The sequence below is a fragment of the Didymosphaeria variabile genome (assembly GCF_027946475.1).
Source record: "Didymosphaeria variabile strain IMI 356815 chromosome Unknown scaffold_2, whole genome shotgun sequence".
Lineage (NCBI taxonomy): Eukaryota > Fungi > Ascomycota > Dothideomycetes > Pleosporales > Didymosphaeriaceae > Didymosphaeria > Didymosphaeria variabile.
This window is the reverse complement of record NW_026611621.1, coordinates 2,942,936-2,959,992: the sequence shown is the minus strand read 5'-3', so window position 1 is coordinate 2,959,992 and position 17,057 is coordinate 2,942,936. Positions and strand designations below refer to the sequence as shown.

General features: G+C 53.2%; 6 protein-coding genes across 6 annotated transcripts; 4 read left to right on the top strand and 2 right to left on the bottom strand.

Annotated features, from left to right (window-relative positions):
* Positions 1-779: 779 nt before the first annotated feature.
* Positions 780-4,293, top strand: N0V89_002663 (uncharacterized protein; the record flags this gene model as incomplete). Its single annotated transcript, XM_056211470.1, has 3 exons — positions 780-904; positions 967-1,160; positions 1,208-4,293. 3 exons carry the CDS (start codon positions 780-782, stop codon positions 4,291-4,293), a joined length of 3,405 nt encoding a protein of 1,134 aa, XP_056074943.1.
* A 216-nt stretch (positions 4,294-4,509) lies between these two features.
* Positions 4,510-5,464, top strand: TAF9 (Transcription initiation factor TFIID subunit 9; the record flags this gene model as incomplete). Its single annotated transcript, XM_056211469.1, has 2 exons — positions 4,510-5,166; positions 5,267-5,464. The coding sequence occupies 2 exons, from the start codon at positions 4,510-4,512 to the stop codon at positions 5,462-5,464; spliced, it is 855 nt and encodes a 284-aa protein (XP_056074942.1).
* A 344-nt stretch (positions 5,465-5,808) lies between these two features.
* On the bottom strand, positions 5,809-6,422 carry N0V89_002661 (uncharacterized protein; the record flags this gene model as incomplete). The annotated part of the gene is made up of 2 exons (XM_056211468.1): positions 5,809-6,104; positions 6,266-6,422. 2 exons carry the CDS (start codon positions 6,420-6,422, stop codon positions 5,809-5,811), a joined length of 453 nt encoding a protein of 150 aa, XP_056074941.1.
* A 1,083-nt stretch (positions 6,423-7,505) lies between these two features.
* On the top strand, positions 7,506-9,139 carry N0V89_002660 (uncharacterized protein; the record flags this gene model as incomplete). The annotated part of the gene is made up of 4 exons (XM_056211467.1): positions 7,506-8,156; positions 8,202-8,215; positions 8,276-8,533; positions 8,584-9,139. 4 exons carry the CDS (start codon positions 7,506-7,508, stop codon positions 9,137-9,139), a joined length of 1,479 nt encoding a protein of 492 aa, XP_056074940.1.
* Positions 9,140-10,034: 895 nt separating this feature from the next.
* Positions 10,035-11,819, bottom strand: slp1 (WD repeat-containing protein slp1; the record flags this gene model as incomplete). The annotated part of the gene is made up of 1 exon (XM_056211466.1): positions 10,035-11,819. One exon carries the CDS (start codon positions 11,817-11,819, stop codon positions 10,035-10,037), a length of 1,785 nt encoding a protein of 594 aa, XP_056074939.1.
* Positions 11,820-12,415: 596 nt separating this feature from the next.
* On the top strand, positions 12,416-14,636 carry N0V89_002658 (uncharacterized protein; the record flags this gene model as incomplete). Its single annotated transcript, XM_056211465.1, has 2 exons — positions 12,416-12,707; positions 12,766-14,636. The coding sequence occupies 2 exons, from the start codon at positions 12,416-12,418 to the stop codon at positions 14,634-14,636; spliced, it is 2,163 nt and encodes a 720-aa protein (XP_056074938.1).
* Positions 14,637-17,057: the final 2,421 nt, after the last annotated feature.

Sequence of the window (17,057 nt, the reverse complement as noted above, 5' to 3'; positions counted from 1 at the left end):
CTTTAGGATGGACGGTATGAGGGCGGCTTGTGCCGGTCGGTTTCGCTTATGGCTGTAGCAATGATCCTGATGCGGTGCGGTCGGTTCGGCGTGGAATTAGTGTCAATGAAGCTTCGATGCGCGAGGATCTGTTCACGAGCGAGTCGGCGGTGGGCAGATGTTTGAGCTCTGGGATAGCCTAGGCCAAGGTTTCGCAGCGATAAGACGTGTGTATGTGTAGGAGGCAGGAGTAAGGCTATCAGGAAGCAGCTGCTCGCATTCAAGGCTATGCGCGCGGTCACCGAGGTCACGGACGCACTAAAGACTTGTTCAGAATCGCATGGGCTGTCATAGGATTGTCATGGGATCAATACGCAGGACCGGGATCAGGCGGGATCGTGCGGCGCAGAACGAGTCGTTGAAACTTCTCCTGTGCACGCATGTGCACCTCGGCCTGGCATTGGGAGCATGCTCTGCGTGTTGTTGAGCTGCACCGCGCCGCCGGTCTGTCCCAGGGAGGAAGCACCACCCCACAGTAGCGCTGGAGGATGCGCTCGACGGCGCGGTACATGGCATTGATCCACTACACGTCAGACAGCAATCGCAGCAAACGTCGGGAGTCAGCGCCCGCACCGTTGCTGCAAGCTGCGGAGGAGGGGATGGGGTCGAACGACGTGCAGCTGGCCTAATTCCTTCTATCGGCCCGAGTCGGCCAAGGCTTGCGGCGCATGAAGACGCTGCCGCCTCCTCCTCCACCAAGCACGACACAAACAGGCCGGCGACGCCTGCGAAACGTCGCCATGTTTCCCGACACCGCTCACTCGCTGTACTGGCCGCCGGATGTGGCCCGCTACAACATGGAGGCCCTCGTCTTCCTGTCCTCGGGCTGGCTGAAGACGGCATGCGTGCTGCTTGCCCTCTTCTGGTACGTGCGGCACGCGACAAGCAAGATATATAGACACAGCTTCTGACAAACTGACTGTGCAGGGTGGCGTTCCGCGCCTACCGCGTGCTCTCCAAGCCCGTCGAAGAGCTCATCAACCTGCTGGGCCTCGAGGTGCCCGTTGCGCCCCTCGTGTCGCTTGCGGGCATCAAGGCTGACGGCGTGCTGCTGCACTGGAAACCCCCGGATCAGCGATCCTCGGTCGTAAAATATGTAATACGCATAAATGGAATTGACAGTATGGCAATCCTCTCCAGAAGATCCACAGAAGCTCACGTCCGACAGTTGGCGATGTCTCGCCCCAAGAAACATCCGTCACTATCGAGAACCTACAGCCAGACCACCACTACGTTATCCGTATCGTAACACTGAATACTGCCAACTTTCAAGCCCCCAGCGTCCCAATCCGCCTCCGAACCCTCCCCACTGAGTCCGAGCAGTTCTACGGTACTGGACCGCATAAGGAAATCCGAGATGGAGCGCAAGGTGACGACTATAACCCTACGCCTATCATCCGGCCGAACAAGAATCTTGTCGATTTCATTGTTCCGTCCATTACTGCACCAGCCATGACACGCGAGCACAGTAACAGTGTATCTCGACACCGACGCTCTGAACCGGGAAGGCGTAATTCTCCAGCCTCGGGGACAGCGGAGCAGGCACGCGCTGCGCAAGAGGCGGTGGACTCACAAGAGACGATCAAACAGTTGACGGAAAAACTGGACAGTCTGAGGCGCGAACTGGAGGATATGGAGAAGCAGATCCAGGACGAAGAGCAGGAGTTTGTCACGCAGAAAGCACTTTTGGTCGAGAAACGGGACGAGAAAAGGGCTTCTTTGAAGGAAAAGGAGGACGCTAGCCGCGATTTGAGAAAGGAAGTGGCGATTTTGGAACGCGCAAACGCCTCGGCTCAGGCCAAAAGATCGAATCAGGAGCGCTTGCTGCAAAAGAAGGAAGCCGAGAGGAAAAAGTTGAAGGATGACATGGCCAAGTGGGAACGCGAGGCGGGGGAACTCCGAACTGCTGCTCAAGGTATTCAAAAAGAACGTACCGAATACGAGGCATTGTCAGAGAACCGCATCAAAGAGCTCAAGGGGAAGCACGAGGAAGAGCTGCAGACAAACAAAAGTCTAGAGGATGTCATTCGTGAGAAAGGAATACAGATCAAGACTCTTGAAGAGGAAAGGAAACTTTTGGAAGACGGCGAGGATGTCGGTGATGCTCAAGACGGTGTTGAGACAGAGGCTGAAGACCGGAGGTGGATGGAGCTCTACAGCAGCCTCCAGCAACGATACGCGGAAGCCTGGCAACAATTCAACGAAGCCGAGCATATCAACAAGGAAGCCTCTGCGCGATTAGCGTACTTACAGCAGCGCCGCATGAGCCAGCCGCAGGTCATGTCCGTTACGGCGCCTGAGTTTGTGCCGGCCAGAAGAAACAGTGGCGTGCGCTCGCGACCACTCAGTATGCGCGAACCGTTGACCTCCGCCAACCTCGGAGGTTTTATTCCCTCGACGGCAGCACCTTTCAACAGCGGCATTGCGAGCACTTCCCCTTCATATACAAATCCAACGCCGTACTTCAATCCTGTCAATGGCATGGCTCTTCCTCCACCCAGTGCTCATGCCTCGTCTTTTTCTCAAGCGGATATTGAAAGTCTGACTGGTGGAGCACCAATGAGTCCGACCGCAGGAGCCCTGCTGCCGTCAGGACTGTTTGGTGATGGAACGACCGATGACGGACTGACAGATGAAGATGACCCAGGTCCTCCACTTCCATCGTTAGACCCATCGCCAAATCTTCGCCATATTTTACCTGGCCTGGGAGCTCCCGGGACATTGGAACAGGTACAGAGCCCTAGCTCACCTGTATCTGTGCAAAGCCGTTCTCCTTTCGCCAGTCCCCGCGAGAGTGTTGGCCAGCTAGGCTTCTACCCGAGCAACGAGAATGCATTGGACAGCGACAGGCGGTCGATCCGCTCCACTTCGAGTTCGTTCAAGAACCCTCCCACCACGCGATTTGGCAGCCTGTTTGGCTTGCACAGACAACGTGGTAAGACATTCGATCAAGGGCCGCCTCTAGGTTCCCTGAAGTCATCCCAAAGTCAATCTCTTCCTCGACAGGACCACGAGGACTTGGATCCTATTGGCACACGACGACGGCGCGGAAGCCATTCTGGAGGTGCTTGGTACAACGCATTTATACCTGGCAAAGCACAGCCTGAGGAGTCCTCGAGTAGCCCGAAACACGTAGCCACGCGAAAGCGGGCATTCAACATGTTTGGAACGAAAGGCGACCCTTGGTCGACCTCTACGTTAGGATCTGATAGGCCTTCTTCGCCTCGTCAGGGATCGACCAAATCGGGCGAAGCCAACGTCTTACCGAGGCCTAGTACGGAGAGCCAGACACGCTTCGGTTGGAATGTCGATGCTTTCAATGCGCGAAGTAGCCCACTTGGCGTGGACTGGAGCATCAATAATACCAACAGTTCTTCCTGGTCACGTATGCCTTCCCGGCGACCTTCCATTCAACACGGCTCAACGGTGAGCTTGTTGAACGACGGCCTGCTTCATGACGATATACCTGACTTTCCGTCCACGACACGCTCTCCCACGCAAGCACCCATCGGGACAAGACCGCAATCGTCGGCCTCGCACATGGCGCCTTTTGTACCTCCAACTCCACCCAAAATGCTCAATCCGGACGCCCCCACATTTACATTCGGGTTTGGAGATAAGGATGTAAAGGCGAAGAAGGCAGCTGAGAAGGCTGAGAAGGCCGCGGACAAGGAAGCAAAGAGAGCAGAGAAGAAGGCGGCGAAAGTGGATAAGTCATCCCGCAAGCAGTCTACCATCCCCGAAGTCGCGGTATCGGAGCAATCAAGCTCTCCGATAGCCGCGCGCTTCTCGAGAGATAATTACTCCTTATCCACCGCAGACTATTCTGAAACCTCTCCACGCGAGTCACTCGACCAGTCCGGCTCTCAGACCACTTCTGAACTACAGCCACCCGCTTCTTTCGGTAAGGAATCTTTCATGCAGAAGCTGTCTAGGAAGAGCAGTTCCAGCCAATTCCTACAGTTCGGCAAGGGTCAAAGGTCTCTTTTTTCCAAGAAGTCCAGTGAGGCGGTTACGCCTGACGAGACTGATGAAGATGGCGGTGGACTTTCAGTGAGGACTACGGATAGCCCTGGAGCAAGTCCGAGTATTGGAACGCCAAAGGATAAGAGTAGTGCCCTGAGTTGGAGTTCCATCAAGCGCATAGGCAAGAGGGGCGACAAGACGCCCAGCTTGCATGAGAGCGTCGCAAGTGAGACTACGGGAGACGAGGATGAGGAAGCAGCTGAAGGACTGGGCGTTGTGACTCAGTGATCGCAATCATATGCACCATAATGTCATAGCATAGCGAGGCGTATGTGAATAAATCCTTCTTCAAGTATTAGGTTTCTACCCACTTTGGGGCGTGACGTCGTCATCTCTGGTTCGTGCCAAGCGTCGGAGGTCCGACCTCAACCACCGCAGCTTCCTTTCACCGAAAGCAGCCCCCACGACTTCTCACCTACGCCAGCGCCCCACGAACAGCCCGTCATGGCTTCTCCAGGCGGCGAGAACATGCTCTCAACGCCTCCCACGACGGCCACCGGCGCACCGAATCCCAGTCCACCCACCGCCTCCTCAACACAACCTAACACGCAAACCACCCAACCCGCACAAATGAACGGCACCGCGCCGGCACCTATGAGCGCATCATTCCCCTCTACCTCTCTCCAAGATAGTGGCACATCTAAACGACCTCGTGACGCGCGCCTCATTCACCTTATTCTCGCTAACATGGGTGTACACGCCTATACGGAGCGCGTGCCACTGCAGCTCCTCGACTTCGCATACCGCTACACGAACGGCATCTTGTCCGATGCGCTCTCGTACGAAGGACCTCAGACCAACGTCGGAAAGAAAGCCGCGCCGAAGGACGATGATGGCATCAGTCTGAATGCGCTGCGCACGGCGATCCATGCGCGTGCGCAGCAGCAGTTTAGCTCTGTGCTGCCGAAGGAGTTCATGAGCGAGGTCGCGGCGGAGAGAAACAAGGTTGCGCTACCGAGAGTGGAGCGCGAATGGGGATTACGCCTGCCGCCGGAGCGGTACTGCTTCACGGGTGTAGGGTGGGGTATGAAGGAGAGCTGGGAGGAAGATGAGGAGGTGGGCGAGGAGATGGATGGGGTTGCGGGGCTTACTGGCGGGCCTGTGGGTGGGGTGATACGGCTATGGGAGGCGTGGAGGATGAGGAGGTCAATGAGGATGAGTTCGAAGAAGTGATGGGCTCGGGGAATAAGATGGATACCAGTGGCTGAGTGTGACGCAAGTTGATGTCGAAACAGAGAGCCTCGAGACGGTGCAGGCGGATGAGATCCCAGTCACGATTATGACGAGCCCGGATGTGAGGGAGAGGGAGCTTTCTACGAGACGGTCTCATCGAGTGCACAGCCGGATTTCCGAGCAGCCCGAGAAGATCATGGATTTGATTCGCCGCGGGGAACCGTAAAAAACAATTCCGATACCGGCGTTATAGGCTTGATGCATTTTGCGGCGTACAAGTACGAGGGGTTATCACGGGTGCGGGTATGATTATGGGTATACCAGAGCTGAAATCTTTTCCATCCACTTGCCTAGCACCCACACTCAAGGAGCTTCCCTGGCGAGGCACTCAGTATCGTACAACATGCTATACAAAAATACCTGTCTTTAGTGATACAACAAGCGTGCTGTTTGTTGTCCTTGTAATGCCATATGCATACAATGTTAACGCAGATCCTCCTAAAACGCCGTGCAAATGCAAGCCAAATACCTTGTCCTCTTTCTCTTCCATCTTCCTTTAACCCCTACCCATCATCGCCCCTCCTCCTTGTCCCGCTCCAGCTTCTCCTCCAACCTTTTTCCCTGCAACCTCCCCTTCTCGTCCAAGCCCCACCAATCCTTATGCCTCTTCTTGCTCTCCTCCACCAATCTCGCCCTTTCTTCTTTCTCTCGGCGCCGCTCTCCGGCGAGCGCGAACCACTCTGCGCGAGCTTTATCAAGTTCGTCCTGCCCCTGGTATTGCAACATGCACGTGTTCATGGCGAGTTTTTGAGGACGACATGCGTAGATCATGGTGAAGGTGCGCCCGGTAGCGCAGGTGGCGAAGGCTGCGGACGTAGTGAGCAATGTGTGTGTCAGTGGGTAAGAAAGGGGAAGTGGGCGGGAGGAGAGTTGTGTAGCGCAAAGCGTGGAGTATATGTAGGGCATTGGAAAAGCTTAGAGGCCTTCACTCTGAAGGCGCAATTCTGCGCAACGTGGTAGAGCGTACCTGCTATCTCAGCAGCGCATTTTGCGCGCACGTTTTTGTAATATAGATCTCGGACTTGCTGTTCCTGTGGTGCGGAGAGGGGAGTGGGATTCGAGGGAAGGCGTATTGGGGCTTCGGCTGGCGGTATGCTGGAGTCTGCTGGAGTCGCCATGGCCATGCTCGCGCGATGAGAGTGTATGGCGAGTCGAACGGTCGTGGAGCGGGAGCAATTGCGACAATGGTAGAGCTGATTGAGCTTTGCTACGCGAGCGGAGCTTCAGTGGTGGTGAGATGCGTGGGTTGCGGAGCGGGAAGTGGATTCGGAGTGAGCTGGCTTGGGTTGGCGCTGATTGGACCTGGTTCGACGACCTCCCCCAGATATCGCGAGAGGTTCCTTTAAAACAACGACTACCCTCACGATATTTTTTAGAAGGTTAATATGCTTACTAGTGTTTGCCATTTTCCACTCTCAGCAGTTTACCCTTGCCCATAAAAATAAATCAAGATTCGAACAAGCGCGGTACATCCACAAGTGTAAAGATTAAAATCGGTACTGGCATGGCGCCGTCACGTTTCTTGCCGCATTGTTCGGGCTCATGAAAACACATAAAGATGGCCGGGAAGAAGACGTTTCAGATAAAGATTCCAAAGACCAGAGCTCAACGACACAGGAGTGAAGAAAGGAGAGGGTTGGTTTAAAGCTCATGGCAAGAGGAATCCTGATTATTTGCCGGTACAAGAATGGTGCTATGAAGTGGCAGCGCTCAATGAAGAAGCTGTCGAGCTACCTACACCACTTGATTCGAGGCACGCCGAGATCTAAAGATAAAGGCAGCGACTGAGAAATTGTAGAAGATATTTTGGGCATATTGTAAGGCAAAGTAGCTGCACTTCCCACGACGTAGCGCAAGTACTACAACTTGAACTTGTGGAAATCAAGACTCGATCGTTTCCGCCTACAGAAGGAGCAAGATTATTGCTTGCCTGTTAACAAGTGCTGACGATTGTGAACAGTCGTTGTTAAGCTTCGGACCTGTGGTGACAGTGTCACTATCACCTCGCTAGCCCGATAGGGGCATACGTGGAGTTCCTTCCACGACAGCGAGTCGACCTTCACTTTGCTTCCTAAATTGCACTCGCAACCTCATTCCGCTTGATCGCTCGCTTTCTGTCGCTCCTTCTCTCTCTTTTTACACGTGTCCTGCGGCGCTTTCTCGCAATAATCTTTCCTTCACCATCTGCGTCTTCGGACCGAACTATCATGAAGCTGAAACAGGTCCTCTCCGCGGTCGCCGTGGCCGCTCGCGCGGTGCCGCTTGTGTCGCGTCCGTTCGATTACCCTGGCCTTTATTTCTCGAACGGCAAGTTCGAGATTACTATGTTCAACGATCTCCACATGGGTGACTTCGGAATTCAGGATGGTATCCAAAAAGGCGTCTGGTCCGATGATCTTACCATGGGTGTCCTAAACAAGGTGCTGAACTACGAGTCCGCCACCAACCTAGCTGTGCTCAATGGCGACATCACGACTTGCGAATGGCTCGCCGAAAAGGACTCCTATAGTTTTCTCGACAAGGCCATGTCGCCTTTCCTTAGTCGCAAGCTGCCCTTTGCTGCGACGTTCGGAAACCATGACTGGAGCGCAACGTGCAACACACGCTGGATGTCGGAGCACATTTGGAGAACGGCAAATGATCCCAAGAATGGCGGCCAGCTTACATTCACTACGAGTTCAGTGGCCGGCAACCCGAATATGGTCGGCACGACAAACTACTTCATTCCGCTATATTCCAAGGGCAATGGAAAAAAGATCCTCAAGATGATCCTGTGGTTCTTCGACAGCAAGGGAGGATTTGGATATACAGGTAACGGCGATAACAAGCAGGAGGTCTACAGTTATGTTCATCCTGATGTGAGTACGCTTTGTCATACGTTCAATGCTGTGCTGACAGAATAGGTGATCAACTGGTTGTGAGTTGCTCAATTTGCAACCATAAGATTGAGCAGTGTACTAATGACAGCGATCTATAGCAAGCGTACTCGCGCCCAACTTGAGAGCGATCACGGCGGCAAGACTATTCCGAGCCTTGTATTCGTCCACATTCCCATATCCATAACAGACAGCTACAGCCGTGCCGGACTGATCAGCGCAACCCGAACACCAGGCATACAATTCAATGAAGAGCTTGGGGTACAGGACGACAAAAAGGGAAACGTGTTCATGCAAGCGCTTGTTGACACGCCGGGACTGCTGGGAGTTTTCTCTGGACACGACCATAATACTGATTGGTAGCTCATCTCCCATTTGCCAAAATGAGGAATGATGCTAAACATTCTAGGTGTATGAAATGGACGAAGACTCCTAAGCCAGTGCCTGTGAATTGGCCTTCTGCTGATCAAGGCGCTGGACTCAATGTATGCTTCGGCAGGCACACCGGATATGGCGGTTATTCAGAGGTCATGCGAGGCGGACGGCACATTGCCATTTACGAGAATGCGCTCGAAGGCGACAATGCTATCGAGACCTGGAACCGGCTCGAAAATGGCGAGGTCTCTGGACGAGTGATGTTGAACTCGACGTACGGGACAAACAAGTACGCGCGCGTCGAAGTCAAAATGAGTGATGGTACGATGCCACATAGTGGCGTCGCCGGTAGAGCCGACGGCGATGAAGCAAAGACGATCGTCAAGGAATCTCACTCTTCAACAAGTAAGAAGAGTAGCATGGTGACAAAGGCTACAAAAGCAACATCATCCAAGATTACGAAGGCGACGAAGACTTCCAAAGATATTGACACCACAATCATCTCCATGACCGTAAAGTCTACAAAGACTACTCAGATTCTGAAGGCGACAACGACGACTAAGACCACAAGTCGTATCAATCCAGCATGACAAAGTCAGCTTTCCGTGAACACCCCACGCGCCGCGGAGCAAGGGCTTTCATACTCCTTCCGCTGAAAAGCCGACCAAGCCTAAATTTACGCCCGAACAGACGTTTAGGCCATGTGCATCCACCTGATTCAATGGGCCTGTGAGAGATTGGTTTTATGACATATGGCTTTCTGGCATTATAGAAGACTTCACTCGCAAGTAATGCAGCATACGAGATTATAACATGTTCACAACTTTAATCTCGATATTTCCTACACTGAATAGATAACTTTTCCCAGTACGGGGCAACGTCTATGGACACACGAACTCATCTCGAACCACACTCTCACTCCTCTGCAGACGAAGAGCCGAAGTATCGGTCCTCACTTGACACGGAATCATCACGAAGTACTATCAAGGAACACGAGTGAATGTTTGAACATGTTTTTAATTTCGCAACACAGACGTATCCAGTCTTTCCGCCAAAATCAAAACCCCTCGAAAACAATGTTTTCCAATGGTCTCGACTGTAGCCAGTAGTCATGTCGTCATGAACTCATATCTGTCAAAAGAAACGCTCGAAAGACTCCACCAACACCTTCCATGCAATATGCTTCCGAGACGCCTTCGCTTAAAGTCGACAAATGGAGTTCAAAACTGAGTCGAGAATCCGTTTCCGAGGGTAGATGTGTAGGGTCCTTAGGATCCGCGTTACATGCCCAAACGAGATGTGATACTTACCAACTTACCGTTGCGCGTAGAGTCGGGTGATAGGCTCCATTGCGCAAGCCGGTGGTTGGATGTCGGAACACATGCCAAAATGGCTGTGTTGGACATGAAAATTTGCATAAGCCGCCTGCGCTTCACGTCTTCTTCTACTTCTTCTTCCTCCTTCATACGATGCTTCGACACCTACTTAGCGGATCGTCGCCGACTTGACAGTGCTAGCGGTCTTCATAGACGCAGCACCAGCGGCGGCAATGGAAGGCTGGCCGGGCTTCTTCTCAAAGATCTTCCAGAACTTGAGAGACTCGTCGGCAGCGGCGGTGGCAAGCATCTGTCCGTCAGGGCTGAGGCAGCTGTGGAGAACACGAGACTCGTGGGCCGGAACCTCCATGGTTTTCACACCGGACGGGTAGCTCCAGATGCTGAGAGAGTTGTCAGGAAAGCCGCCAGTGCTGACGATCTCCTTGTAGTGGGTGCTCCACCGCAGGCTGGTAACCTGAGAGTCGGTGGAGATGTTGTTGATGCGAGCTCCGGTGGTAGTGTTCCAGAAGTTGATTTGACGATCGTTGGAACCACCGCCAGTTGCGAGGAGGTTAGACTGCCACGGGCACCATGAGATGGCCTTGACAGCAGCACGATGATTGGTCTTGGTGAACTTGGGAGCAACAAGAGAACGAGCGTCCCAGATCGAGACCAGATTGTCATTAGCGCCAGTGGCAAGCTGGGCTCCGTCGGCGCGCCATTCGAGCCCGCAAACTTCACCCGTGTGGGAGACGAGTTCGGCGACCTTGTGCTGAGCAATGCGCACATCGTGATTGTATACGAGACCGGAACGAGCACCGGTTGACAAGATGTGCTTGTTCCATCCCATTACACCGACGCGAGTCTCGTGGCCGAACATGCTTCGAAGCTTGGTGCCCTCCTCAACATCCCAAATTTGGACTTCACCAGATCCAAGACCAACACCAACGTAAGCGCCGTCACCAGACCACTTGACAGACGAAATGTAGGTATCGGTCGGGCACTCCAAGAGAGACGAAACGGAGCCGGAGTCAGCGGACCAGACGTAGACGGAACGCTCGAGGCCAATGGCGACTTGGTTGCCAGAAGACCAGTCAAGCAGGTTCAAGTAGTAGTCGTCAACGAGGCCGGGGGCATCGAGCACCCGCTCGGGTGCTGAGGGAATGCGGCGGCGGCTCTGGGCGTTGACGCTGCTAGCGGGCTTGAGAGGACGGTTATACTGCGAGCGGAGGTCGATGGGTTTCGACGACTCTGGGGGCGCAGGCTTGAAGGCGAGGATGCGAGTGTTGAGGTTGACACCGCATGCTGAGGCGAGTGAAGATTGGTATGCTACTGCGTCCGGGGCAGGCTTCTTCGATTGCGAGCGCTCCTCATCATCGTCCTCCAGGCTGAGACCTTCCAAGGAAAGGGTAGGCTCCTCATCTGATGTACGTCCGTTCAGGTCGAACGTGCTTGCGGCATTGGCCAACACTGACGACCCCTCACCAGTTGAGCTTGACTTTGGGCGCTGCTCAAGATCGATCTTGCCTGTGCCAACGTTGCAGGTAGCCTCGCTTGCTGTCCGGTTGGGGATAAAACGGTCAGCGGAGTTGTATGCTATCCTGGTTTTGGTGGGTCGTGATCGGACGGTAACATCCTTCTTTGCCCTGGGGGTCTTGGTCGATGTTGTGGTGCCCGTACCCGTCAACGCCCACTCCGAGACACCAAGCTCTAACCGGCGCGGCGAGCTGCGGGCGATGTTTGACTTTGGTGAGTCACGGGTGGTCTTGGAGACGGAGCGTTGGAGGCGGGCCATGAAGTTACCACCATGGATAGACTCTTGCGCCAGCGCATCTGGAGCCTGGTTGCGGGGTGTGCGTGGAGAGGGCGTCAATGGCATCCGGCCGCCGGCGGCGCGGGTGGAGAAGACTGATGAGCGGTTCTTGGCCGGGGTCAAGACGGCTGGGCTGGCCATGACTGCGAGCTCTCGTACTATGGAGCATCAGTACATCACCCGGGCAGATGCATGTGGGGCACGTGAGCTATCCTACCTGTGGTTTTCCTGTAATCTTTGGTGTTGATGAACGAATATTAGTATTATACAATGCGCGTAATCGATGTTTGGAAGTATTGATTCGAAGGTGTGTTGAGCGGTGTGTGAGACAGTGAGAGGTAGCGGGTATGGAGAGTGGATTATATAGTTTGTTTACTCTGTTGCCGAGCAACGGCGCTGGTGCAGTCGAGCAACGATGACATAATTGTGCCAAGGCGCTTGGGCGCGACTTCTTGTTTCGGAAGATCGTTCCTCCTGCCGACACTCCGCCAAGTCTGGCTTTGCAGCCAGGATCGAGGACCCACATTCTACACCCGCTTCATGCTCGACTGCTGTACTCGCTCTCTTAAGGCCGATTCGATATACTCTACTACCGCAGGTTATCCCTGTCGCCATTGCCGGGCTCACAAGTGCCTTGTCGGTGCCGATAGGGTGCACTACACAGAAACGAGCCGTCTGCGACGAATCCACATGAATCCTTTGTCCCCACTTTCGAGTGTCTGTGCATAACAATACCAATGGCGCAACCTCAACTGCCTGTCTCTCTGTTCGCTGGTAACCAGGTTGCACCGAACACGCCTCAAGTCGCCCTCACCTCCACGACGCTGAGCACCGGCAATTCCGCCAATAACACCTTTGTCATGTCTGCAAGCCCCACACGGAATCGGAGATCCACGACGGAGGGCTACAAGCCCAAGCTCATAACCACAGTTGGCGCGAAGCCCGCGTGCCTTGTCAATGCGTCGGTAACGTATGTGGGCAAAGATGAGATTTACGCTTTCGGTGGTTTCGACCAATTCACCGACGAAGGTGAGTACCTGGTATCACGTATATTGAGAGAGCCCACTTGGCTAACAGCGATTATTAGTGTACAATCATGTACTCCGCCTTAACCTCGTCACTCGCCAATGGAACCTCGTCGACAACTATGGCGACATCCCCGGCGTTCGTATGGGTCACACTGCCTGCCTTTGGCAGGGTGACAAGTTACTGGTGTTCGGTGGTGAGAATGAGCACCGACAACACCTTGCCGACGTCATCGTATTTGACCTCAAGACGGCTCACTGGAACCAGCCCGAACTGCACGGCCCTACCCCTCGTGGCAGGGCTCGCCATTCCGCAGTAATATACGACGAGAAATTGTACATCAGCGGAGGCCAAACCGGACATGACAGTGTGCTGGACGACATCTGTTTCTTGGATTTGAAGACATGGACTTGGTCGCGGACTTGGAGGTTCGTGCCTCGTTACGACCATGCAAGCTGGATCTGGAATGGCCGCATCTGGATATTTGGAGGTATCAACGACGAGATGGAGAAGAACAATGAGATCTGGTGGTTGGACCTACGTGGTAGCCCAGGCTTTGAGACCGCTATGAACTACGGCACAGTGGATCGGACATTGCTCTCTTCACGACACCGATTTGCGAATTTGGGATCGACCTCGCTTGCTACCGGTAGTACTGGCTACACCGCGAACTCCAGCATCCAGTCCAGCTCTCTAGGTCCTTCTCGATCTCCGTATAGCACAGCTCCCGGGTCCATATCCTCTCTGAAGTTTCATTCAAGTCCAAATCTCCCGTCGCAGGCTGCAGGCATGCATTTCCATGTATTCTCCTCGGGCTGTATGCTTGACTTTGTCACACCCGCGGAGCTGAGTTGCGAGACAAGCCTTTCCAGTCTGGAGCTCGATGTTCTTCGATGGCAGAAATTAGCAGACGGGAAGGACATGTACAACTCGAATTACCGCTGGCACTACTGCACTACCAACGCAGAAGGTACGCACGCTTGGCTTCTTGGCAGCCCAGCTGAGCCTGCCGCCGACGGCAATGGTGTGAGCCCTGGAGAATACCTGAGCGATGTGCTGGCCATTGACTTGCGCAAATATGGGATCCTCGGCAATGAGCTAGCGACAGATCCTCGGTCTAAGTTGCCTTCTTCTGATGCGAACGTAACGTCTCATCTAACGGGCATCGGCGCTGATCTATCCTTAACTTTCGATAAGCCCCCCGAGTCGGGCAGTGGAGCTGACTTCATTGTCACAGCGGATCCGGACGACCTAGAAGATATTATCTCGCCGACAGATGAGTCGGGGTCATCGACCGCAGTTGCGCCTGTTTCGCAACCCATCCACGTCCACAGACTCATCCTACATGCTCGTTGGCCACATTTCGCTCGACTCTGGAGTGCCCAGATGGCCGAGTTTCATTCAAAGAAAATGCACATCCCTGAGCCCTACTCCGCAGTTCGGGCTTTCCTCTTCTATCTATACACAGACAGCATCGCACCGCACCCAACAAACGGACCGACACTTAACGATGTCGCCGGTATGCTAGTCATGTCGAATATATACGACATGCCGCGCTTACGTCTACTTTGCGTCAATCGGCTAAGCCGTGAACTTGATATTGAACACGCAGCTATCATTTGGGAGCGCGCTGGGACCGCTAACGAAGAGTGGTTGAAGCGTCGGGCAGCAGCATTCTGCTTGAACAACTGGGGCAAGATTGTCCGCACAGCTGGGTTCCGAGCTCTTGGTCCCTTGGCCATCATGGATCTTTGCGCTGAGGCAGATGTCGACTCGCGCGTTGTTGGTGGTGAGGAGCTTGAGTTGTTGGGTCAGCTCAACCGCCCGTTTGCCACCAATCGAAAGCGTAGCCTCGGCAGCGCAGGTGTCCTTACCGCTGGCGAAGAGGAAGGCGATGACGAAGTGGAAGATGACGGCATGGACGTGAACTAGGTTCTCCTTGGATTATAGGGGAAAAGCTGGCTCATGAGCGCAGTGCATTCTTCCGGCGTTCTCAGTATTTGGATTGGTCATACATTTAGCATCTGGAATAGCGTGGTGTTGGTCGTTTTGGCGACTCTATATAGGCATATTTCGTGCTGTTTGGGGGTTCTTCGTTTTGCGAACCGAAAGTGTTTGGGTGGGTGTTGCACCGGCATCGTCTTGGCGTCTTGGATGGTCACGAATTATGATTGATATACCGAATAGTATTAAGAGCGAATAGATGACTTCAGATTATGTCGCCTTTGGTCTTGTTGTCGGCTCTGATGTGCATGTAGCAGTTGTTGTACATGTGTGGTCCCGGGGCAATAACGTAGAACCATTACGTGATCAAGTTTTGTCAGTATTGAAAAGTTCAAAGTTGTCAAGTAGGTGAAAAAGATGATACAATGATCGAAGGTGGATGCACGAGCTTCGTCATGGACGAGTGTATGTTGTTGTTGGGATATAGACGATCTGTTGTTCTCGGTGTCGTGGGGTGTGATCGAAGTTCGTTGCCGAGAATTCCATCCTTGACCAATTCACCGTGCAGATGAAGGTTTTAGCGAGACGTCTGATGATCGATCCGAGGCATCTTCATGGTATGTTCGCATATAGGTTGGCTGTCTTCCCTGAGTCATTGATCGTCTAGAATTTATGGCTAGGTTTGCTCTCTTCCCATGCACGTGGCGGAGTCAAGCTGATTCTGGCAGCCGGCAATGTCACAAGATCGGAGAAAGAGGTATACGGATAAGGCGGGATCTGTATCCTGTGTGAAAAGGCCACAGTCGTTCCGATGAAATCTTACGTCCAGGCGATGTTGCATCCTAGGAATGATTTGGTTGTGCGCCAATCAGAATTCGGAGGATTATGATGAACAGAGATCTGCGATGTGGCAACATTTGCGGTACGTACGAGCATTGATTTCGCGGCCTCTGTGGTTTGATGGAAGAAAAGTTATGAAAACCGCGCGGCTTTTGACTGTAGATGGCTATGATCGTAGATGTGCCAACGTGCAAAGACAATTGTTTTGATTTCCAGCACTGCATGGGGCGATGAGCACCAAGTAACAACAAACGCGTTTAGTGGCTCTAAATATGACGAAACTGTTTACGGAAAAGAAAGCCGCCCATTAGATAGGACATAGGCCCGCGCCGCGACATCGATGTAATCAACTGAATTGATTACAGATACCTCCATCTATAATGCCGTTCGTTGTTTGATCGAACTCGACCTTGAAGATTCGAGAGTCTATAATTCTGCAATATTCCGCCATTAGGCCTCCAACTCCGGGCTTGGGAATGTGGCGCACCGCATCATCACAATGGACGCTGCAATGACAAGGTAGACTGGACTGGAGGCGGGGCTTGAGCGAAAAGGAGAAGGGCGCAAAAATGCCCGGGTTAAGTCCCCCATTGAGCCAATGGAGGCGTAGAGTTTCTTCCATCGCCGCTCTACTATGGCTATGAAGTTAGCAACAGTACGGATATTTTGCTAACCGGACTTAGATCATGACTTGTCTCAAGACATGGTGCACCTGAAAAACCGTTGGCAACGAAGAATTGTGCATACCTAGGTAACGATCGGCCAGGGAAGGCTGTGACAACTCAAAAAATAGTGGAGATCAGAGAAGTGGGAACAGGAGACACTACGTATTTATTGATCGGTTCACACCCTTAGTGTAGCTCAACCGTTGGTTGCAGAAGTTCACGGTGGTGTGCGACCCTCTGCGCGTCCATCTGTCCACGACGGTAAGAGCCTCTTCAAAATACAGGAACAACATCGCCTCTACGAGAAACTCTCTAGAAGAAAAGCTCTTTGTTTTTAAGTGGACAATGTCACGATCTCAGACGAGATTGTGAGTGCACTAAAAATGGAACGCCCCCAGGCTAGCCGGCGTAAGACATCCGCAGGCTCACGGCTCGCTATATTAGCGTACAATACAGAAGTTACGGCCGATGGTCCGCCCAAACTGAGTCTGCTCCAAGCATCACACACCTTCTGTTAGGGCGACAGCGAGTTATAGCCTCACTCATAGCGAAGCAGCCGCCAGAACCGAGGCACGCTCCAGATCACTCTGAATCTTCGAACTGTGTCAGCTTCGAACCTCAGGCACTGCATCTATGTATCACACCCCTGAGCTTTCTTCTCGATCAGCGTCGCTTGGACCTCATCCTTTTTCCGCATCCAAATACTTTCACACTCACCGACGCGGGCGAGACACTTCTTAAATCGCATGGAATCTTGAGAGAGCTTGAATGCGCCGCTCATCCGGCTCATTCATTATGCACGGTGTATTCGCTGCCCAACAGAATAAATCCTGCAAGCCACCATAAGTAAGCTCACGGACAAAGCGGGACCGGTAGATTAGAATACCAGCGGAAACCAGAAAGA